The sequence below is a fragment of the Pholis gunnellus genome (genome assembly GCF_910591455.1).
Source record: "Pholis gunnellus genome assembly, chromosome: 12".
NCBI lineage: Eukaryota > Metazoa > Chordata > Actinopteri > Perciformes > Pholidae > Pholis > Pholis gunnellus.
This window is the reverse complement of record NC_136539.1, coordinates 9,593,775-9,618,091: the sequence shown is the minus strand read 5'-3', so window position 1 is coordinate 9,618,091 and position 24,317 is coordinate 9,593,775. Positions and strand designations below refer to the sequence as shown.

Here is a 24,317-nt window from a genome sequence, read left to right as displayed (position 1 = left end):
CCTCAGCTGGACCAACCTTACACATAATCACCGTATTTGTGTGTGGTAGTCGGATCAGCGCTTGTCTTCTTGCCTTTTGATTGATGCCCCCCCCCCCCCCCCCCCAGCATTTAGAGCAGACACGTGGCCGCCATTATGCTTTCCAAAGGCTGGGTGTGTCTAATGCCAATTGCCTAATTGGTTAGAACTGTGCTTCAACTGGGGTAACAAGATTAAGTCTCTTTTATTGGCCGTTTGCTAAATTCTTGGAGAAAACCGTAAATCCTAACTAATCTCCTGACAAGAATCGGTAAACTATGATAAAGTAAATTATGTATTGATGTATCCCCCTGCTTGCTGTTGATTCTGTGCACCTTTGTTACCTCCTACTCTCTGTCCATGTTTCTTCCACACTATGTGCCCCCCCCCCCACACACACACACACACACCTCCTCCCTTCAGTGTTGCTCCAGTAACTTCTTGGCTAGCTCTTCTAGGGCTTACAGTAAACAGGATTAGAGAGCATTAAAGAATCTCCCCTCTTTCAAAGAGCCATCTGCCTTTCTACCTGAGCCAGGAGCTGTCCTCCCTGCACCGTGGGACACGCCTCTCTTCAGCGGCAGAGGGAAACCAGCATGTCACAGTGTCGTCAAATGATTTCTCTAAACGTGCTTCCGTTATTTTTCTGCGTCTGGAGACTTCTCAGCTATGCAAACTTGTAAGAAGCTGTTGAGAAGAAGTACACATCTACTTAATCCTTTTCCAAGTCCAAGGAATTAAACACAGTCGCGGATTTAACATGAGCAGCATATCTGGGAGATGTGTTTTCTATTCTGTCTTTTTTTACTTTGTGGTCATATTTTTGGACATAAGGACAGGTACATAGTGTCGTTAACTTTTAACCTTCTTGCTCACATCTTGCTCAAAGAAGAGTTAACCATTAAGTCTTGAATGTGTGTGTTTTTTGTTGTTGTTGTCCCCCAGATGCAACACTGGAAGGTTCCTCTATGGGTTACCTGAGTCAGGAGCCTGAGGAGTTGCCACGGCTCGGTAATGTTTCTGATGTCAAGGACTCTGATGAAGGCCATGCAGTTATCTCTCGACGGAAACGGAACATCCTTTTCCCCAACGGAGTCAAACTCTGTGCACAAGAGACCGCCCAGCAAGTCGTTGCAAACCACCTGAGCTACTTTTATCTCAGAGGTAAGACTGCACATTAAATGAGAGTAGATCACTGTACACTGTGGAAGGATACCTCACTATTGTCGGGCGAGGGAACACAAACGGCAAAAACAAAATTTCATTTGGTGAGATTTTGTCCGCACTGTCACAATCCCGAGGAATTAATGTCCACTAGGCACATTACATTACAGCAAGTGATCCACCTGGATCAAGCAGAAGAATGCTGGTGGACATCTGCCTTGACACCAGTTGCAATTAGGCCTTAATAAGAGATTTACATTCAATTAGACTGTGGTCTACTTACAGGATCAGTTCACCTGAATTACAAATACAACACATTTTCTGACCCTAGTCGTATCTAGTCCTGCAGATAGTTCAGTTTTTCTTTTTTTTTTATATGTGGCCAGGATTTCAGATATGTACCTTCAGTACTTCACCATATGCTGGGACGCATACTCCGAGGTATACTCTGTTGACATAGTTTGTATATCTTAAGGGTATTATCTATTTTTTGGTTGCAAAATCAACTCCGGTGGAACAATGGACTAAGAGACTGAGACAGCTGTACATATGAAAGAAATGATTGCATAATTACATGTTTAAAAAAAAACTATATTTTTGTGCAGAGATGGACACTTAATTCTGTATCTGGTTGAATAGCAGAATATTATGATAAAAATCTATATATATATATTTATTTTAGTTTGATAATATATCATATTAGTTAATAGAAGAAGAGTATTCCACCCACGTAGCTTTAGAACCCCATAACGTTACTGGACTCATGATGAACAGTTGTTTTAAATCAATAGGGCAGAACCAGAGTAATGGTATTCTTCTCCCTTAATAAAACCTGGCGCCTACGTTACCCACAATTCAACTCAACCGCAGACAGTCCGGTCAGAGATTCTGGTGTGTTCTTCTAATAGCGGCTAATCAAGCAGAGATGAGGAGTGGGCTACAGACAACATGTTCTTCGGAGTAGCAGCAGAAACCTTAGAGGTGGATATCCCAAACTTCAGACACTACACCAAAACAGTCTGCATGGTTATATACCAGTGGTGGAATGTAATCAAGTACATTAAGTACAAATGTAAGGTACTTGTAATTGAGTAGTACCATTATATACTTGTCTTTATTTGTACTTCACTACATTTCAGAGAGAAATAATGTACTATATGTAGTCATTTTGCTACTTTTACTTAAATAACGAATCTTTTTCCACCACGGCGAGATACTTTTAAGCGTTTGTGTGATTTGTGAATTGACAGCTCAAGAACCATATGCAGCGCACCACAGGTGGGCAGCAGTTGTGAAGCAATATATTGAAGAGAGACGAAACATTATGTTCTGTTATTGCTGAAGAGACGGTCTGTAACGTATGTGCGTGTGAGTGGACAGAGATCAAGGTGTGAACTCCAGGGCAGCTAGACGTAGACAAAGACGGGCTTGTTGGTGCCAAGAGACAGTCTGTGAACGGGGAACAGTTGAGGGCTGTTATGTAAGGTAGATTTGGATTTAGCGATGACCACTGGTGTCTCAGTCCTCACAGACGGTGTTGATTAGGGAAGAAGATTGGAGCATTTGTTTGTGCATCGACTTTGGATCAGTGCCCAGTAGACTCATGAAAGGGAGTTACGTCATGAAGTTAACGTGGCAGTGGACCGAGATCTGGGCCTCAGACCTCCCCGCTAATAATATAAAGGTCTATCATGGTTATAGTTAATTAAAGAAGCTTGTATTCACCTGCTAATGAGCCCACAGAGTGGTCTTTGTTGCCTTGGAGAGACCTTCACACTTTGAAGTGTCGCCCCAACCAAAATAACTTGGAAATCACTACTATGGAACAAGTTCTGCAAGCTTGACTTTTAAAGTGGATGGTGTTTTTTTTTTTTTATCTCTGGTCCGAAAAGTGTGCCAAGAAACCATATGGGAGGCTTTCAAGATCTTTTGGGACCGTCTCCCAGAGCAAGACGAGTACCAAAGCTGGATGAGCCAATGCCAGGAGGGCACAGTTACGGCACAAGATGTGGGCAGCTACTTTAGCCAATCAGAGGAGCATCATGCTCTGGTTCAAAAGGTTAGTGGCTGACTAATGCTTTAATAAGCCACTATCTGTGAGCAGTACAGAACATAATATGCAACTCTGATTATTTTTTTCTCCTTCTAGAGAATGTCACTGCCAGGTTTGAAAAGGTAAAATAAACGTCTGTTCTCTCAGTGCTAACCCAACATTTCAATCATACGTTCATTGATCTCAATATTAGGTCTGTGTTGTAAATGTATCTGTTCTTCTAACCATCTGTAGTGAAACAACCAGGTCCTGGCAACATATGTGCAGGTAAGGCTCTTCAACCTTACCTGTTCATACTGCTGCACGTTAGTTAGCACACATGGCGTCATCACATGGCTTTGAATTGTTTCCTGTTTGATTTGTTTCTCTGATACCCAAGCTCTTTTTATATTTGTGCTTTTCCTTTTTCTGAGTGTAAAAGACAGCACTGGCATTATTTAGTCTATTTAGTTTTTATTATTTTCAATAAATCACACAAAAAAAACAAAGCCAACTGGAGAGGTGCACACAGTGGAATGCAGATTTTCCAGGTGTGTCTGCAACAACCACTGCTGCATTACGGGATTAGCTGTGGACAGCCACATACACTCACTTACGGATGCACACACACGTAGACGCACGCAACCGATTGCATGATTCCCCTTGCGGAGATTACAATAAATTAATTCTACTAACAAGTTTTGGTCTGTGCAGCCACCGTCTGATATATCTAATGCCCTTGTGTTATTGTCTTCCATCCATGCATGCTTGCCGTTTCCCCCTGTTTCCAGTCTTTATGCTAAGCTAAGCTAACCAGTTGCTGGCATCTTGAGATAGCGTACAAATGTGAAACTGGTACCACTAACTATTCCTATTACTAACTATCCCGTAAGTCTTATAATAGTTTTATGCCAATTCGTTTTTTATGACTTGGGGGCAGTTATATCAATTCATTAATAACAAAGTCAATTAATGATTGGTTTTGTTTAGATTTATTTGTTGAATTAAAAAAAAAACGTACCTTTACTCTTTAAATCCTACTTGTACCGCTCTCCACAGTGTGCGTCTGTGTACTTGTTATTATTAAGTAATAAGATATCAGCACTGTTGTAACAATCCTCTTCTGTTCCGCAGCACTCCGACACAACAAGCACCGGAAGCTGTTGAAGCTCCTGAGCTAGGTCGGTGTCCCTTTTTGCTGTTAATAAGCATACCTGTACCTCTGCACAAACATTGTTGTTTCAGTGTCAGACCATTATCTTGTGTGTGTTTCCAAGTACTTGTTCCTAGAATATTCCAGCTTTCTTTGCAGTAAGTTAGTGAATCTTTCTGTGTGTTTGCTGAGTGAGCTTGGCTGTAGGCCACATCTGGTCAGGTCAGGGCAGTCTAATCCATACAGTGTTCCGTAATCACACGTGCCAAAGCTCACATCCACTTGAAATAAACCGTTTCTTTTTTTATGCACGTGAACTCAACCACCCAGAAGACAAAGATAAAGGCGAGAAGGTGGAGGAAGCAGCAGCCGCCGTCGTCCCAGAGGCGGTGGAGAGTCCAGTGAGTGCACACACAGATAGTTTACTCCCAATGTTTTACTAACGTGCACGTATAACTACTATATTACAGAGTCTCTTTCTCATATGGCACAGATGGACAATGACATTGCCGTGCAGCCTCCCAACCCCGCTGAGCTGGAGCAGGTGGTGGAGCTAAGCATCCTCCTGACCGGAGAGACGTACAGCGACGACCTCGGCGATCCAGCCAGCTTCCAGCGCCAAACTCTCAGCAGACAGTTTGCTGAAAAGGTTCGTCTCTGGCTCCATCCGCCTTCCGCCCGTCTCTCTTTATGACTCCCCGTAGTGCTACTGTTACTTGGCTCCGGACTGGGCTCACTATATCTCCTGGTTTGTGGTCTGCAATGCATGCATTGTTTGTTTTAATATCACACACTTTAACAGGAGCCGTAGTTAAACCCAAGCTGTTTGGCGGGAGCTCAAAAGCACTTTCCTACGTGCTGAAAGTACAGCGTTATGACGTGCCTTGGGAATACATAAAGATATAAAGATATGCACATGAACACGTATGCACCGGTACTCTGCCTTTGGAAGCAACTTCAGAGGTTTTACAGGTACTTGGAAAATTCCATAGATATGTTGAGGTGATTTTCTCTGGCATCGTAAGCATGCACTTGATTTTATGTCCCCTTATCGCTGACCCGTGTTTCTCGGTGAAGATCTGCTATAGACATAAAATCTGCATGCCTTCACATACACACACACCAGGAACACACAAACCCACGTGCCTTGCAGAAATGATAAGTGTGAGTGGAGCAGAGGACCAAGGTATTATATGAATGTTAAGAAGGGGAAATTGGAGGACAAAGACCCTGGAGACCAGTTTTTGTGTCCTCTTTCTCTGATGGATTCAATAAACCAGTGAGTCTGCGGAACAGCATAGGGATTGTTTTTCTCAGTGCATAGACGCAAGGCCTTGTAGACCAATAAAAAAGTTGACCGCAGTGCACTAGTCTGCCTCCAGAGGATAATGATCTGGGCCACTGCACAAAAGACTCGAGACCTTTCAGTTGCTTTGAAGAACATTTTTGGAACCATAAATCAAACTTTATTTCGCCAAGCGAGTTCATTGTAACCATATCAAAGTAAGAAGCCTCCTCCTGAGGCTTGTTCATGATGCGTGATCGTTTTTGTCCTTGCAGATAGAGGACGCTCTGGAGGGGCTTCCTGGATTTAAGAGTATGTCTGTGCTGGACTTCAGGTCAGTGTTCTTGCTGTGGTTTAATCCTGTGTGGACAAAAGAACTGTCCTCACAATATGGCCATCAATACCTTGACTTGTAGTATTGACACCACTTCACTTGTTTCATGTAGGCCCCAGAAGGACACTGAAGGGTGAGTCATCAGTACCGGCTGCAGTAGTTTCACCTAGAATATTCTAGCCCACCGATCCCCCGTCAACCATTCCTTAGCTAAATCTGTGTGAGTGTGTGTGGCGTCATCTTCATCTCACGCTGTATTTACCCCGTGAGCGTGGGCACGTGTGTCACTAGTTGCCTGTGTTAATGGTCTTAGTGTCACTCACATGTTAAGTGGGATCAGGATGGGTGGAGACGAGTGAATAGGTGCTCTTTTATAGAGAAGATTATCAGGGCTTTAGGTCGAAGGACAGATTTTGTGTGTGTCAGGGGAGCAAAGGTGAAATGGAAGTTGGTGGGTAATTACATTACATTACAGTCATTTAGCTGACGCTTTTATCCAAAGCGACTTACATTTTAGATGCTATCATACCGGAGGCACAGCTACGGGAGCAATGTTTGGGGTTAAGTGTCTTGCTCAAGGACACATCGACTTGCAACTAGTGGTGCCGGAGCCAGAGCCAGGGTTTGAACCACCAACCCTCTGATTGAAAGACGGCTCTGCTCTCCACAAGTAGCTATACCACTGCATGAAAGTACTCCATTGCAAGTAAAAGACATTTTAAGAAATGCACTTCTTACCTCTGTATGGTAGATATGAGGCTGTAGCTGATGGCGTAGCTTAGCATAAATACTGAAAACAGTGGGACACACACAACCTGGCTCAGTACAAAGTGAACAATATTCACTTTCCAGCTACGCTGATGCATTTCAATGTTGCAGCTGATTGAGGTGGAACCAACGTTATGCTCTATTGGGCATCTTTTTAACAATTTGTCATTTCACAAGATGAAAAATGTTGAACATTTTCCCCAGAAATATAATGGAATAAGCACAAAATGGAAATACTTACTAGCGCACATATATATTTATATACAATACTTGAGTAAATGTACTTAGTTGGAATCCACTCCTGCGAGAGATTTTAAAAGCACACGTACTGCTCTTTCTGTTGTAAACTGCTCTTTGTATACTTAATAAGTTTGAACACATACTAAGTACACTGAGACATGTATTTATACCTTCTCACAGTGATGCTGTCCTGCTGCTATATCTGCAGATCTCAGGGCAAAGCAGGAGTACAGCTCCGTCTGACTCTGTGTATATGTGAAGCTAAACGGGGAAAATTGGATCTCCTTCTAAACGGGGCCGACTGCGGGCCAGCACGTGCTCAGTTGTCCGCCAGGAACCCAACAAACTGGGTCAGAGTGGAAGGCTCCCAGTAGTCAAATGAAGGCTGATAGATTGGCTTTTTCCATTCCAAGCATTAAATCACTCGATTCATCAGTCATATGTGATCGCTTTACAATTCTTTTAGGAGGTTTGATGTAAAATCATGCTAATTAGCGATTTTATTATACTTTCTTATTGTAAATGTGTATAGGATGACTGTAAAATGGTGTGCAGTTAAGGTGTACCTACTGGGAAACATCCTCACCAAGTTTGGGTCAGAAAAAATAAAAGTAAACCTTTTCCTCTCACCTGAGAACTATAAAGGAAAGCAAGGCACTCAACTGCTTTGTTGCTCTTGGGAAGCTCCACAATGGCCACAAGCAGAAACATAATAATCAAGGCTGATGTGATGAAACAGATTACAGCTGGGTAATATGGCTGAAATCGGTATCACAATATTAATAGGAATTGAGATTGAAATCGGTTTCAGTCAATCTCACCGTAAGGTCCATTTAGAAGCTTATGGAAGTACATTATGTACACTATGTATATTTCACAATGTACAAAATCATTTTGCACAACTATATCCCTGAAGTAAAAAAAATTCTGATATTAATATATATCTTGATATATGTTAAAATATGCTATGCAAAATATCTGCAATAATACACATAAAAGAATTGAATTGATATCACTGTGCCAATGTTTTGCATCAACGAAAAGTGTTCGCACGCATAAAACAAAGACCTTGATAACCATTTTTACTTTTAATACAAGTTGCTCGGGAAAGTTAATGTGCGCAACAGGATTATGTAAAACATTAGCAAAATATAATGACACTCAGTGGCCACTTTATGAGGTACATCTGTAAAATAATTAGAACTACTCTTCCATACATTCTATCTCACAGAGGAATTCATTTACCGATACGTTTATTATTGAGATATAAATGATGTTGAACTGGACTGTATTATATTCAGTTTTGCCTTTTCCATTTACAATAGTGATTATAAACACATTTCGGTATAATGCAGTCCAACACCACCAACTCAGATCTCAGTCGTAAAGTGACAGTGTCAACAAAAACTCAAAATGAAATGTAGAATTTGTGGCATCACATTGCATTCAATTACACAGGTGATCCTAATTTAGACTCCAGGGAGTGTATATCAAAATTTGATTCCATTAATTGAACAATAATATTGAATTACTTCCTAGCCCTGTTCAGCATGTGGCCTGAATGTAACGTCTACACACGTGTGTCTTCAGGCTGCGTGGCGTGGTGGTGCTCTACACTGTCACAGTGATGGTGGACGGAGCAGGAGTGAGCACTGACCAACTGGACTACCTTACCTTGCAGTCGAACCGGGTGGAGAACTCGTACCGCGAGATCATGGAGCTCCCCACGGTGGTCTACACCATCAGCGAGGTCAAAAACCTAAACACTGAAGCCCTGCATAACGACGAGCTGGAGAGCGGTAAGACGATGGCCGGCGATATTCCCTGCTCTGCCACAGAACAAACACATGCCATCATTATAGCCGTTTATTTAATTGTCATGTCAGCGAAGTCGCCGGGGACGCATTGGCAGAAGTAGTGCATGCAATGCAGGGCAAACCTCCAAACGTCATATCGAATGGAGACACAGTAGAACCCGGCATTGATCTTACAACATACGCTACACCACTTCAGAAAACAGTCCCGGGTCTTAATAGTCTCATCTGTTTCTTATTTGTCTGCTCTTTCCGTCAAAGAGGACAGAGGAAAAAGTTTCAGCTCAAAAGTGGGGCATTTTTAATGAACAAAAAGCATAACCATCAGTTTTAGGACCAGTGTATTTATTCTGTGTGACACTTAAATCCTTGTCATTAAGTGGTCTGCGAGAGAGCGCTGAGCAAAAAGGATGTTTGAAATCTGAGCCCTCCGATTTCTTTTGGCTTTGCTGTAGTCCTTTATTTTGGCTTACACCCAGTGGATCTTACGTTCTGGACAGTATATGAAGAAAAGGGATAATAATTGATGCAGCAGAAGGCACAAAAGCAAAACACACACACACACACACACACACACACACACACACACACACACACACACACACACACACACGAATGCCCACATAGGGAGATTTAAACTGCACTGTTAGATTTAGCCAGTCAGTAAGTAGGTTAGCTTCCTCCTACTTATGGCCAGAGTCCTTCTCCAGAAATGTGAAAGACATTGAAGGATGTGATAATGTCTATACCATCTCTCCCTCCTGAGTGATTTCTCCCCGCTCATGTTTTTGGAGAGAATGCATGTCATTAGTTGACTGTGTTAGCGAGCTCCCCTGGAGGTGCATAACATCTGATGCTTACATCATTAATGAGCTTGGACTTGTGAAATGATGGCCTAACAGTCTCATATTGCCGACATGTGTGGCTAGGGGAACTTAGAGGCACAGCTTGGTTTTGTTTTTCTGCTTTGGTGGCCATTTAGTAATAGCCGTGGCTCCACAGCGGCTGCTATTCACTACAGATTTGAACACAGATTTGTAGATACATTTACCCCTGAAGGTAATGCTGTCAAAATGAACGCCGTCGGTTAAAAAGGGATCTGCAGACTCCTGCAGGCATTGTTTTTAGCTATTTGGCACATTTTCATTGCTTTCATATTTGTTTCCCCCACTGGTTCCACAGTGTCTGAGGTCCCTGAGTCTGTCAACGCTGCAGACGGAGCCACGGTGAGTTAACAAGTTATCTCCACAATCATGACAACAATCTCTCTCTCTCTCCGCGCTCTACGGCTGCTTTGAGCCCCTCAGAGCTGACGAATCACTTTTGTTTAAGGAAGCGTGACAGCAGAAGTATAGAATGCTGTTGCGGTGACCTGTAACCGGCTTGTGACGTCATCAAGACCCAACCCAGTACCGGTAGAGGATGATCTCACAAGCAAAGATGAAGTGAGGCTTTGAGGATTAGTTTGGCTCTTGCTATATTCAACCACTGCTATTCTGGGGCAAAAGCTACAGTGCACCACAGCACAGCGAGTAAAGAGAAGAGACAGCACACATGAGTTTATTCAGACAAATGATTCCATCCTGAGTCGGCCTTTATTTGTGCTGTCTTGTGGTCGACTGTGCACTTTGATGCTAATCAGAGTTCGGGTTCACTAAATGCGTCTGCTGGTTCACTTTGCAGCTCGGCTCGCTAAGTGATTAATTTGACTTGTTAAATGAGTTGGGAGAGTTTGGCAAACTTCTCATCGGTAATTGATTCACAGGCGCAGAGCTACTGGGCCACCGAAAGCACTTTGCTGCCCTGGTTTGGATTTGGAACATTTGAGATTCAGCTGCTGGTTTTTCAAGCTTTCTTTGAGTTGATATTAAACGTAAGGAGCCTGCATCGTGCCACTTTTTAAAGTTCAGCCAATACATACCAAACACTCTTCAAATACAGGTTGAAGACAGCTGATTGCCTTTAGAGATTTTAGTGAAAGCAATTGGGCAAGAGAAGACCAAATGTATTGCAAGGAAACTAAAGCAAAACTAGAATTAAAGTATAGACAAGGTGTCAAAGCAGCTATGATCACTGATGGGCCTCAGAGCGCCATCTAGTGGGCCTTAGAAGTGCTGCCAATTGGTTTAAACAAAAAAGAAACGTTTTGGAAGTTTACAAAGCTTTATATCTAAATGTGCTCAAGAATTCAAATAAATAATAAACCTAAGGAAAACACTTATGTTTGAATACCACCAAGCACATCATCAAACGTGTATTGCCACTGTTAGTTAGCTAACATTCTCTAATGAAGACACAATATTTATTGGTTTTTTAAACGAAAAAGTGATGTGTCAGACAATAAAAGCTTGGTGAGGTAACCCTGAAATTCTGACATTTTTGATATTCCATTTCCTAATATGTCTCCCTATCATATTCCATCCCACAGTTAATTTGTTTTTTGCTTTACCATTTAATTTAGGATACAAACATAGGAATTATGTTCAACCTACAGCGCAGCAGCAGGAGCTCTGATTGGCCTGTAAACACAAAACATCTGGCCAATCAAAGCTCCTGTTGAATGGCACACTCCAACGAAACAGTGGCCAAAGCTTTAGATAATAAATGCTGCTTGTGATGCAGATCGATGCTGTTGATGAGCCACCAGAGGTCACGATGCTGGAAGAGGACACAGAGGTTGTCAACGAAGACTACGTCCTGCCTGACCCCTCTGAAACCAACACAGTGGCGAACACAGAAAATGACGTCATTGTCCTGGAGGAGAGTGCAGTTGTGTCTCCTGCTCCTGGCCTGACCATCAGTGCACCTGAAGCTGGCAGTGAGTGTTAATCCCAAATCCCTTTTCAATTATTATTTTCCTTTTTGTGACATTCTCGCTGTCTTGCACTTCCTACTGTTTTATGTTTGCACTAAAACTACTTCTTAGGAAATTGACGGATGATTTTCTTTTCCTCTCAATTCAAATTTTTTCGATCTTATCTGAATGTTTTTTTTCTGGTTTGCCAGATAGATCTGTGGGCTGTAGCCAGCATCAATAAATGGAGTCCAGCAGAGACTGAGTTGAGTTTATTCTTGTCTTTGTTTTTTCTAGGCATCGAGGAGGAAGGTCTGTTGCTGTTGCCCTGGGACACTGTGCGGACTGCTGCTGTAGAAACCCCTCCACCAGAGGAGCTCCCAGCGGAGCTTCCCTTCCCTGAGCTGCCAGAGGGCGTCACTCTGCCTGAACCACCAGTGGAGGTCGAGGCCTCTGGTTCAGGCACAGATCACCTGGAGGACCTGCTCCGCCCGTCCACGCCGACAGAGGAAGGAGAAGTGTCTCTTGAGGAGACTGGCTCAGAAGATGGGCTGCTAACAGAAGATATAGCCATAAATACAGACGCCATCTCTGAAGCTGAAACAGAGGATGTTGAGGTCGCGGCAGTGGGAGAAGAGCTTTCTGTTGCAGCTTTGGAAGAGGAGCATCTGGATGACATTGTTGTGAATGAGGCAAAGATTCCAGAGGAGCTTGAGCTCTCTACAATCGCAGCTGAGACCGCAGAAGAAGGCCTGCCTGTCCTGGTCCCCCCTCCTGAGGCTGTAGATGAAGCGAGTGAAGCACCAGAGCCGGAGGCAGCAGAAACAGGTCTGCTTCCTGTTGGTGAAGACCCGGCGGAGAGCGCAGAAGAGACCAAGCTCACAGATGTAAATCCTGCGGAAGACGCAGACATCAATATGGTGTCGACCTATCCTGAGGAACCTGTATTTGAAGAGGGTGGCATGGAGGAAGCAACAGAGAGGGAGGGACAGGAGGTGAAGGAAGAGACTGCACCTGAAGCTCCACCTGCAGAGAAAGAAGGCCCAGCAGCTCCAGAGATCTCCACAGGGGATCTTACAGAGGATGAAATTTTACTGGTCAACAAAGATGAACTCGAGCCACCAGTGACAGATTATCTGAGCCCTGCCGAACCGACTGCCCTGTCTCCAGAGAGGGAGTCGCCTTTCACCCGCATCTCTGAAGTTGACCCTCCCTCTGAAGGGCAGCCTGACGTCATCATCCCTTCACTGGTGGAGGTAAAGCAAAAGAATTGTATTGAAAACAATTCAAATTTAGTATCACTAAATACATAATTGTATTTAGTTTTTAAATACAGGACTCATGTCTTGCTTTATATATATTATATATATTTCAAACGAGGACACAATTTTTTTTCCTACACATTTGTTTTTTAAGCTTAAGACCAAGTAAACCAGTACGCCAGTTAGACATAGAAAGTCTCATCTCAAAACCTTTTTAACCCACCAGATCCAGACCCCTAACCAAGGCCTGGACGATGGCGCCATTGGAGAGCGAGACTACGATGTGATCCATTATGGTTACGATTTGAATAACCACACAGAGGAGGGCAGCACTGGCTTTCCGGTTGGTGTGGCACGTGGCACAGACCAAGTCAGTATCGCTATGCCTGTGAACCCTGGACGAGCACTGATGGTGTTCTTCAGCCTTCGGGTGACCAACATGGTCTTTTCAGACGATCTCTTTAACAAGAGCTCCCCAGAATACAAAGCTTTGGAGCAACGCTTCATTGAGCTGGTAAACATCTCACATTTACGGTTCTTCTGCTAATCAGTATTCCCACTGTTGTGTTGAAACATCAAACTCTTCATTTTTCAATCTTTTCCCAGCTTGTGCCCTACCTGCAGTCCAACCTGAGTAACTTTGAGAACCTGGAGATCATGAACTTCAGGAATGGGAGCATTGTGGTCAACAGCCGGATGAAATTTGGCAAACCTGTGCCACAAAGTGTCACCACCACAGTCTATCTGATCCTGGAGGACTTCTGTAATACAGCCTACCAGACCATGAACCTGGCCATCGATAAGTACTCGCTGGACGTGGAGTCAGGTAGGTTCTCACCGGTACACTGTAGCGTTTTCATGAGTGCTTAGATTAAGCCAGCAATTGTGATAACATCAACTGTTTGAAGGTTATGCCAGATGTTTCTCGAAGGAGACGCGGTTATTCGTTTTCTTGCAGCGAGTTAGATTTGAGGATTGATAACCACTCTCATGTCTGTGAGGTAGATATGAAGCCGGAAGTTAAGCTATTAGCTTAGCTTTAAAACTGGAAACGGAGGGGGAAACAGCTAGCCTGGCTCTGTCAAAAGGTAACTACATCCGCTGTCCGCCGCCGTCAAGACTCTAGAGGAGTCATTCCCAAAGACTGGGTCTGGACCCGCAAGAGATTTTATTAGAATTGCCAAATAAATTTGCAGAATTTCTTCCATATTCTTGTATTTAACATTTATATCTGCAGTCCTCATTGAGCCACATGAGGGAGCCTGAATGTTCATGTTGTTCTGATAATAGTAGCCTACTTTGTCATTGAATCTAATATGAAAGGCTGGCGTACGTTCTGGTTGTTTTACTGATGAGAGGAAAAAAAAATAAGAGCCTGTTAACTCCACCTAAATGCATTGATTTGGTCTCGTTAATAGGAATATCAACCCCCTTTAAACCCACAAATGGTTAATTTAAACAAAAAAAGATATAACTTGTGAATCAATGAGCTTCAGAAGTGCTGGTAGATGGATTTTGTTACCTTTGGACAGAAACAGGCTAGCTGTTTTTCCCCTCTGTCTCCAGTCTTTATGCTAAGCTATGCTAGCCGGCTCCTGGCTCTAGCTTCATATTGAAACGTCAGAGTGACCTCAATCTTCTCATCTACCTTTCAGCAAAATGTTGAACTATTCCCTCAGTGGGTGTAATCTCTGAACATTGTTTTGGAAAATAACTTCACTTGAAGCAGGCGTTGAATCACCTGAAGAGTCACATCAGCTGGCTTGAGATAATCAGGGCTTCCCTGGACAGCAGCCAAGTTGACACATGTCATTAACTGCACTTTGACCAACTCATTAGGCTACCGTGTGCAGCTCTGGTTATTCACAGTGCATCTGTTCTATGGAGCCAGTCTTCTGTGCACTTTTTATTGTATTTCTTCATGCGGTGTCGAACTCAAGGCTTCTGTGTAACAGAGCACGCGTCAGCTTATAATCAGCCGTTAATGATATCAGTCAGTGAGTCATTCTTGTGTTTACAATCATGACTGAGAGGTCATAATCATAATCATAGTCACAGTAATGGATCCCAGCATGCATTAGGGGTGTATTAAAAAGGGAGGAAGAATGTTGTTTGCGTGTGTCTGTGTTTTGCAAATAAATATTGTAGTCAAGTATTAAATACAAAAAAAACTACTATATTTAAAATCTTGTGCAGGCTATTTTTTTGTTGAGTTTGTTTTAGTTTTATTATTTTTGCTGTTATTTAGCTACCACTCTCATGTATGTACGGTGAATATGGTAATTAAGCTTAGCTTAGCATAAGGATTCAAAATAAGGGGTGTGGAGCTGTCAGAAGCTAAAAAACATCTGACAACCAGCACCTATAAAGTTCAATAATTAACAGGTATCTCATTTGTTGGATTTGTACAAAACCGGAAGTGTAAAAACTGGTGCAGACAAGAGAGTAATATTCTCTTCCTACCCTCGGCAAGAACTCAAATTTTACCAAAATGTTGAACTATTCCTTTAAATCTATGTTACCTTTTTCAGGTTGTAATTTAAGTATATATATTGTTAACTCTAAATCTTTTGAGATAATATAGCTGTAATATAAATGTACTCTTTGTCTCTTGTTAAATGCTGAGCACCACATGAGCACCTGCTTGTTACAGTTTCTCTTGATACCTAAAGTCAACACTCCTGCTGTCTTTCATTTCCAGGTGACAAGGCCGACCCCTGTAAGTTCCAGGCGTGTAACGAGTACGCAGAGTGTAAGGTGAACAAGTGGTCGGGGGAGGGGGAGTGCGTCTGCAATGCCGGCTTCTTCAGCGTGGAAGGACTGCCCTGTCAGAGCATCTGTGAGCTGCGGACGGACTTTTGCCTCAATGACGGCAAATGTGACATCATCCCCGGCCAGGGAGCCATCTGCAGGTGGGTGGGGATTAGGGGAAGTGATCTGCGTGTGTGCGGGGAAAGGGGGTCTGAGTTGGCAGATTTGCGAGGCCAGTGCTTCATCCCAGAAACAGCTTTTAAACAGTTCATGCAGGAGAACAGATTCTTAGCTTCTAGCTGTAGAGTTAGTTTTGCTTTGCTTGGCTCCGTGTTGATGAGGTGAAGATGAGAGATGTTCAACACGCTCAAAGCATTCGTTCAAAAGCACATTTTTTATTTGACTCCTAATACTTTGGAGAAAGAACTATAATCATAACTAACTAAATGGAATGAAGGTTTGGTTTTGCACCTTATTTGGCAGCAAATACTAATTAACTATCTTCAAACATTTATATTTGTTATGACCTAGATCAAGATTTTAAAAAAGTAAAATAATGTGCCAGTAATCCAAATCAGTCACAGAAACATGTCCTGTGGCTGTGTTGAAACTGTTTTATGTGGTACACTTAACATCGTATGATTATGAACAGACAGACACCCTCTACCACATCATGAAACATGCAGGCAGCTCCAGATGCTTCTGGATTGTTGTTTACTTCATGCCATCCAACCGCAGGTTTTGCATTACTTTATGGAGACAGGAGACAAACATTTGAGGACTTATTTTATTCCAAAATAAGGCAATCATTGTTTAATCGCACGTACAGAACATTATAATTGTTCTTAACTATGTCAAGACAACATACAAACATGATTCACTCATTCATTTTTACATTCTCTGATCATTCGACACAGAATAAAAAACTGAATGTTGTTGCTGTTCCCTGAATGCTTGAACAGTTTTATAAAGGTCTTCTGCTTTTGTTGTGAAACTTACTTTAGCTGACACATTTTTCATCGTCACCTCAGGTGTCGCGTCGGGGAGAACTGGTGGTACAGAGGAGAGCACTGTGAGGAGTATGTATCTGAGCCGCTGGTGGTCGGCATAGCGATCGCCTCCGTAGCTGGATTCCTATTGGTGGCCTCCGTAGTCATCTTCTTCCTCGCCAGGACGTTACGTGATCAGTACGACAAGGACGAGTCTGAGGACCCCATACGGTGAGGAAAACCACTCGCTTACCCAATGGACGAACTTCTCCACAGAGCTCCATGAAGTAGATCTGTTCCATTCTCAATGTGTCGCTCCATAGTTTTTATATTTAAATGTTTATTTATCAGTGAAGGTGAATAAAAAGGAGCACAATTGTGTCCTTAACAAACAAATACATGTGCTGACAGAAAAATGTCCCGTCTTTTAAACTTCTTCAACTCTAGAGAACCCACTTTATCCATTATTTGTCGTGTTGTGTGGCCAAGCTAGTTTAAATCTTAAATACAGAAATAAATACTGTATTTTAATAAGTCAGGCTGAATACTAACTATATACTTAATAAAGTATATGCTGAATATTTCATCACCTATATATACATCTATGTATATATATATATATGTATATATACATACAATATACTGTATGTGTGTATATATATATCAGTCTGCAAAAGGTGTTACATTTAGTGTGTTTGAAGTTTTCTCTCCTCCACGTAATCTTTGAGATTAAAGGAGCCTGGTTACTTTCTTGAGGGAACAGAATAAGTTTAGAGTTTTAGTTTAGAGACATCCCATGACTGTATCTTCAGTTAGACCACACCGGTCCTTTATTCCTCTAGACTCCCTTTGCCTGGGTGTCCCTTCCTCCTGTCCTCCTTTCATCTTTCGTTTACTTTCAGTCTTTTGTTGCAGACACGAAGACACACAATGCGCCTGTTCACCATCTATCTGTGTGTGTGTCTGTGTCTCCCTGTGTGTGGCATGGTTCCCAGAGCAGCATGTGGAAAAACACTGTGTTAACCTAAGACAGTTAACTGATCAGATATCATGCTGATGTATTTCCAAAAAAGCCTTAAACACCAAACACAATAGGCTTGCTTATAGTCTGGACTCAGACAGACACTATAGTAATGAAGGTTAATACATAATGAAGGTTGATCAACACTTAGGTCTTACTCGCTGCAGCCCAGTTTTCTTTTCCTAGATGACGTGTTGCTTTGTGTATCATTCAGCCTCCACAATGTGACAGATTTGTTTTGTTGCTTTGCAGGCGAGCAGAGAGCCTCCCGTCTCTGGAAAGAGCGACCAAGTACAACCCCATGTATGAGAGTGAGGCCACCACAGGCTACAGCCATTACTACCGCCGCTACCCTGAGGCTCTTGTGTACAGCAGCGCCAGCGCTGAGGCCTCCACTGACTTCAGCAGCGAGGAGATACGACACATCTACGAGAACAGTGAACTGACCAAGGAGGTGTGTGTGTGTGTGTGTGTGTGTGTGTGTGTGTGGGCTGCTATCCACTGGTTGATTCAGAACATGTCTTAGCCACATTAAGAGGGCCTTTGCTCTTTTTTCTTTTTTGCACTTCATTATTTTTATTATACAGTGAAATGTTTGCACTAATTTGATGCTGATAAAATCAATATTTTTTTCATCAAAAACATCTAGGAAAAGCAGCATATTAACTACAGCCATGCTGTGTGATTGGCTATATTTACAGTTACAATAAGGGGTCACAGATAAAGTTAGTGGCGACTAACCCCCCCTTACCCTCACTGGGCTGGCTTGTGTCTTAGTTTTGCAAGAGTTTTCCCCGCACACATTAAAACACCAAGCTGGCGTTTATATTCATACTTTCATGAGCCTTATTTGGAAAAGCTCAGGTGCCCTTTTGGAATGTCTTCACTCGTTTCAAACACAAAAATCCACATAGCTGCACTGAAGTGCAGGTGGGAGATGTGCCTTGCTCAAAGCCATCCGAATGTTAGACCCAGGGCGAGGTATATCACTTTCATTTCCCACATCCAAATTTGACCTGTTAAGCATCTGAATTGGGAAGTCTCAGGTTGTAAAATTGTTTATTACGCCTTTAAACAGAAAAGACATTGTAGTTTTTTCTTTAAAAAAAATGTCACGTTTTGATTAAACCACATCCTGTTAAGTTTAATGTTTATCTGCCTGTGATGTAATGTTCCCATCCGACTGATACCATGTGTTCCTGCAGGAAATCCAAGACAGGATACGCATTATTGAGCTCTACGCGAAGGACCGACAGTTTGCAGACTTTGTACGGCATCATCAAGCGTGAGTGCGTCTCTTGTTTTCCCTTTCATACTGCAATGAGATAAACACATGGACCAAGCAAACCAGGATATGAGGAAAAGGGGAAGTGAGTTTTAGATACAGGAGTCTTGCAAGATTGTACTGAAAAAAAAGGGGATTAGTTAGTTAGTTGACAGCTGCAGGAGACGAGTGAAAGAGTTCGAGCCACGCCAAACCAGTGTGGAAACATATTTATCATTTCATTCTAAAATCTTCACCAATCAGGCCCGGCGCTGATACGATGAGACAGAAAACCATTAGGAGACACAGACATTCCTTCGTGTTTGCCAACAGTCTGGCAGTAGCAATGTGTCTGTGTGTAAAATGTGGTGGTTGTTTTTTAAGTCCTATCTGGCTGTATAGACCGCCACCGCTCCGTGTGCCATAGAGTTGCTTCTTGCCGGACCAAACCTTAAGAGTAAAGTTGTGGGTACTTGCATGTGCTGTTAATAAAGTAACAAATTGACCTAGGAAAATGAAATCTAATGTGTTTGCGTTTGTTTGTGCTGCAGTGTCGTGGATACCCGCAGAGAGAGCTCCTCTACACACACGTGAAAGTTTCCTGTGAACAAACAAGGTATTTCTGTCTTCCCTTGAGGATCGTAGCAGCTTAGTGAGTTTCAGCTACAAGTCCTCTCAAGATCTTTGTCATGAATACCAGCTACAGTAGGTTGGGATGAAAAGACAGTGAAGTACTTTAATGTCGGGATATTCACTGTATATCTACACAAAGATTTAGCATGATTAGTAAAAGTTAGTATGGACCTGTCAATAAAGAAGTGTTTAATGCCAATCAATACATTATCAATGGTACAATGAATACCTATACATACATTACATCAACAGTTTAAGGAAAGGGGACAAATATATATATATATATAGTTGCATATTCACTAAGGAACAAAGGTGATGTAGCTCCTGCAGATTTGGACACCTAACTATAAAATATATAAATAAACAAGAACTCCAACTAAGAACTACTAAATAAGCGTATTTCCCAGTGATTCTTCAAAATATTTGATAACTAGTGGGCTCACATCATATTGCAGCCTCATGAATCAATAGAATAACGTGTACTTGCAGAGTCACAATCCATTCATTTAAGGCACTTACTAGTAAGACATTATATTGGCAGAACATTTTTAAAACACATACGGTAGAAGACTGTGTACTGTGTATATTAGGTGTTTCTAATACATGAAAGAATGTGGACCCTGCATCCTGACACACTTTTTCCTGCTGCACAGAAACATGCCTCGATGTTAGTAAAGTGAAGCTCCCTATCACGACTCTTCTCTTTCTTCATCGTTGACTGTTCTTCCTCCTTCCTTCGTGCCTTCTCTTGACTCTGATGAGCTGGTTGTGACATCAAGTGTTGCTCACCTGCTGGACGACTCCCTTCGGGGAAAACTGGACTGAATCCCAATACTTGAAATGTTCATCACAATCCTGTCAGTCGTACTTTTGTTTAGTGGAATAATCGGTTTTGTTCCATCATGTCATATCTGTCCATACTTAAAGGGAAGCACATCAAACTGTGAATATGTATAAGGTGTTACTGTTAGGATGTTTGCTATTTAAAATATTAATCTCTACTTATTTTTGTCACTATAAAGGTCAAATTTACTCTTTAGGTTTTCTCAGAGAGGCGCTGAGAAAGTTTTTGAATCAATGGTGCTATCTTAATTTAAAATGTAGGGGTCTATAATGATTTATTTTTACAATTTTAAAGCATCACCAAAGAATCAACTCTGTATACACTACGGCGCATTAAAGAAATAGTTCAGCATTTTGCGGAAAATCAGTCTATGGGGAAATATGCGTATTCCCTTTCTGGCGGAGACTTAATTGAGAAGATTGATTGGACCCTCATATCTGTCGGCGAAGGTACAGTCAGCAGCTGTTAGCTTAGCACAAAAACTGGAAACGGGGAGAAACAGCTAGCCTGACTCTGCTCTGAGGTAACAAAATCTGCACACTTAAGTACATATATTTTAAACAAACAAGATATAACGCGTTAATACGCTTTGGAGGTGCTTAGTAGATGGATTTTGTTATGTTGGGACAAAGCTAGGCTAGCTGTTTGCCCCCATTTCCAGTCTTCGTGCTAAGCTAAGCTAAACAGCTGCTTGCTGCAAATTTGGTGCTCGTGTATGTATCATTACTGTCCATCAATGTAAAAGCAGCCTTTCACAATCTGAACATTGCTCCAACAATTTTTCTACTGGCAGGTGTTTTCTTTCCGCCTTTTTAACGGCCTCCATCAATCAAAAGCTTTGGTGTGTATGTTTGTAAAGGTACGGCGTGGTAGACATGAGAAAGGGAAAACATGGTGATGAGAGAAAGGCAGAGAGCATGAACCATTTATAGTTCTGGGATTCAGAAATAAGTGAAAACATGTTTCAGTGGAAAAATGCTCTGGGGCAAGCGGCCAAAGGATTTATTCAAATGGTCTGCTTTCAGACGTCATGTGTAATGCACCTGAAAAAACAGGAATAGCAAGCTGATAAACCACATGCTCTCTTTGGAAAGCCAACCTCGAGCCGTGTCTCCTGTTGAAAAATAACGTTAAGGCTACCAGCAATTCTTAAAAAAAATGATCTGCCCTGTGACTACTTGTTTGGCCACCATCCTGCTCCTCAATCGGAAACCTGTCAGACTAACTCCAGTGTGTTCTTTGGTCTTCTCACATGTTCTTCGAGACAAGACTTCGTATTGACCCCTCTGTCGGCACATTGTGACGGTCAGAATCAGACACAGAGATCGTGTCCTAGCTTCTTGTTTACATTACATGTTTTTTTTACTCTTATTTCAGAGGTCTACATAAGCGACAAACACCGACGAAGGAAGCAGACTCTTGTGACAGTGTCATGCCTTTTGCAATCTGCATATTCAGTTGTATTTGTATATGCATGCTTTTTTTTCTCCACATCCTCCATCTGCCACCTGGACAAACGGCCAATCATCCCGCACTGCTGTCATGTAAATATCAGTGAGGATATTGTTAACAGTTGTAGGATGTAAATCCTGCGTGTCTCAAATGTCTCAATATATGAACACATTATTTTTATACTGATATTTCTTTCACCATTTTAACAGTGTTATCATACCGTGCTGCTGTGTACATTACTAATAACAAATTGGAACATGTATGAAAATAAAATGTTTTATACAAAGTGCAGAGGTGGAATACAATTTAGGTCATTTGCTTAAGCACTGTACAATTATGAGGCACTTGAATATTTCCATTTCATGCAACTTTGTACTTCTATTCAGTTGTAGCTACTTTTCAGATTAAGATTTTATCTATAAAGCACATGATCAGCCTGTAAAATAAGATGTTTTGTTATCAAATAAGAAGTGTCCAACAGTAGCTCCGCCTCCAATAAATAGCCGTATATCAGTAATAATAATGTAACAGATATAATGCTCTATGGGGCAAATCTACTTGTACTTTTACTTTTGATACTTTAAGAATATTTAGTTTGTTATATTTATTTAACGTTTATTCGCTTTCTTGCCGAGAAGTAGTTGAGAGGATGTCACCTGATATCACGTCAGCAGCTAGTTAGCTTAGCTTACTTCGTTTAGTTAGCCTGGCTCTTTCGAAAGACAGCAAAATCCAACCACCAGTAACTCCAAAGAAAGGGGTCCTAATATAGATAGCACCTCTTGTCAGTGTCATAAAAAACGCATAAGACCTTCTCCTCGAGTCACTGATATATATCTTTTTCCACTGTGTTCTTGGACCAGCTGTTTAGCTGCTCCCGCATAATCTGAAGAGCAGATTAGCCTCATCAGGTATGGATTATAGGCCCGTATGTGGCCTTTACAGTTTCTAAAAGATTCTATACCAGTAATCAGCCTTGTACACATATGCCATGGGTATGGTTGTGTCATTTCACGCCATGCATAAGTAAAGGACATTGTGTAAACACGGCATTAGTGTGGTAAAACGATACAACCATGAGCATTGTGTCATACTGCACTGTATTGGATCCAGCTGCAGTTTCTTGTTACATTTCATGAGCATTGTTCCAGAGGTTTGGATTATATTTGGTGTGGTTTGATGAGGTCAGCGGGTGTGTTGTTGGCCAGTGATGGCGTATTTTTAATCAAATTTAATACAAGAAAATGAAAATCACTGTGGTGACAGAGCCAGGAGGGTGTGCCTGCTTCAAGTGGCTCGGAGGCCCGTGTCACTGTAGTGCATGGCAGTGGGTGAAAAATGTCAACACCAAGTGCGGGAGGAAATCATTACTGCATGCAGACAGACTGACATGTAATGTTTTCATGCTGGAGGATATTTTTGGGTCGTGGAGTGACGAACGGATGAAAAGTTCCAGTGTTGGAGAATTGTTCCCGACCAGGTGGGTCGATGTTTGCCCGTGTGACAAAAGCAGCTTCAGACTTCTGCTCAAATAAGTTGCTTGATGCGTAATTTATGATCGTGTTCCTCGTGTTAAACCAATTTGTGGAAAAACCCTTGTTCATTTGCGTTACTCCCTTATTGTTTGGGTTCCCACGGACCTCGTTTCTGTTAGTAGTAATAAAAACAAAATTACTTTTGAAATATGTTGGTGGTTCTGGGCAGGATTGCAACAATCCCCACTCAAATGTTCACTCTCTCACCATTCAAAAAGCGATCACTACGATTTTAGTCAAATAAATGAGGGCTTCTTTCCAAAAAAAACAACAAAAGGAATGATCAATCTGAATAAAAAAATCTTCATATCTGTATTTACAACAGCAGTTCCTTCATTGTTTGGTGTTAATTGTGCAGTTGGATGCAGTTAATTATTGAAAATAGCCGGACTGTGGTGTTTTGGATGTGTCTGATCCTGTGATACCACCAGGGGGCCATGTGCATTAATCTTAACTTGATTTTCAAATTTGATTTTAACCGTAGCTGTGTTTTCATGACTCAAATGCATGTGTGTGTCCGTGTGTAGTTGGAGAGGCTCCAAGTACGATTGGAGATGAACTGGGGTGAATAGATACCTGATTGCACAGGATTCCCACATTTTGAACACGTTAAGTAATCAGAGCTCCTTCTTTTTCCTGTCCTCCTTCCTCTTTCTCAACTACAGCCTGCAATTATGCTGATAAGCCTGCACAGGTGTTATTTGATATCTCAATGAGTCTGCAGCTCATTGCCTTGCGTCTGTGCAGACTCTTGTTAAGTGTCTTATAAAAGTCTGCTGATTTATGAGCAGATACATGGCCGAGTTAGCGGGAAAGCCCTCACCAGCTGGCTGTGAAACACTGTGCAGAAACTGTGGCGTTTATCTGCTGTACCCGTGCAGCATGGAAACGAGTTTGGTACACTGGTACCTCTGAATGTGACCCACAAGTACTTTTATTTATTGCTTTCAGCAGCTGTTTGGGA

The 24,317-nt window shown here is 42.0% G+C and overlaps 1 protein-coding gene across 1 annotated transcript; it reads left to right on the top strand.

Annotated features, from left to right (window-relative positions):
* Window positions 1–778: 778 nt before the first annotated feature.
* On the top strand, window positions 779–19,483 carry impg2a (interphotoreceptor matrix proteoglycan 2a; the record flags this gene model as incomplete). The annotated part of the gene is made up of 21 exons (XM_079170241.1): window positions 779–857; window positions 964–1,182; window positions 3,075–3,241; window positions 3,332–3,357; window positions 3,470–3,502; window positions 4,349–4,395; window positions 4,698–4,768; window positions 4,861–5,016; window positions 5,928–5,986; window positions 6,099–6,119; window positions 8,585–8,793; window positions 9,991–10,034; window positions 11,431–11,626; window positions 11,900–12,858; window positions 13,091–13,378; window positions 13,471–13,690; window positions 15,566–15,776; window positions 16,647–16,835; window positions 17,878–18,079; window positions 18,831–18,910; window positions 19,441–19,483. The coding sequence occupies 21 exons, from the start codon at window positions 779–781 to the stop codon at window positions 19,481–19,483; spliced, it is 3,519 nt and encodes a 1,172-aa protein (XP_079026367.1).
* Window positions 19,484–24,317: the final 4,834 nt, after the last annotated feature.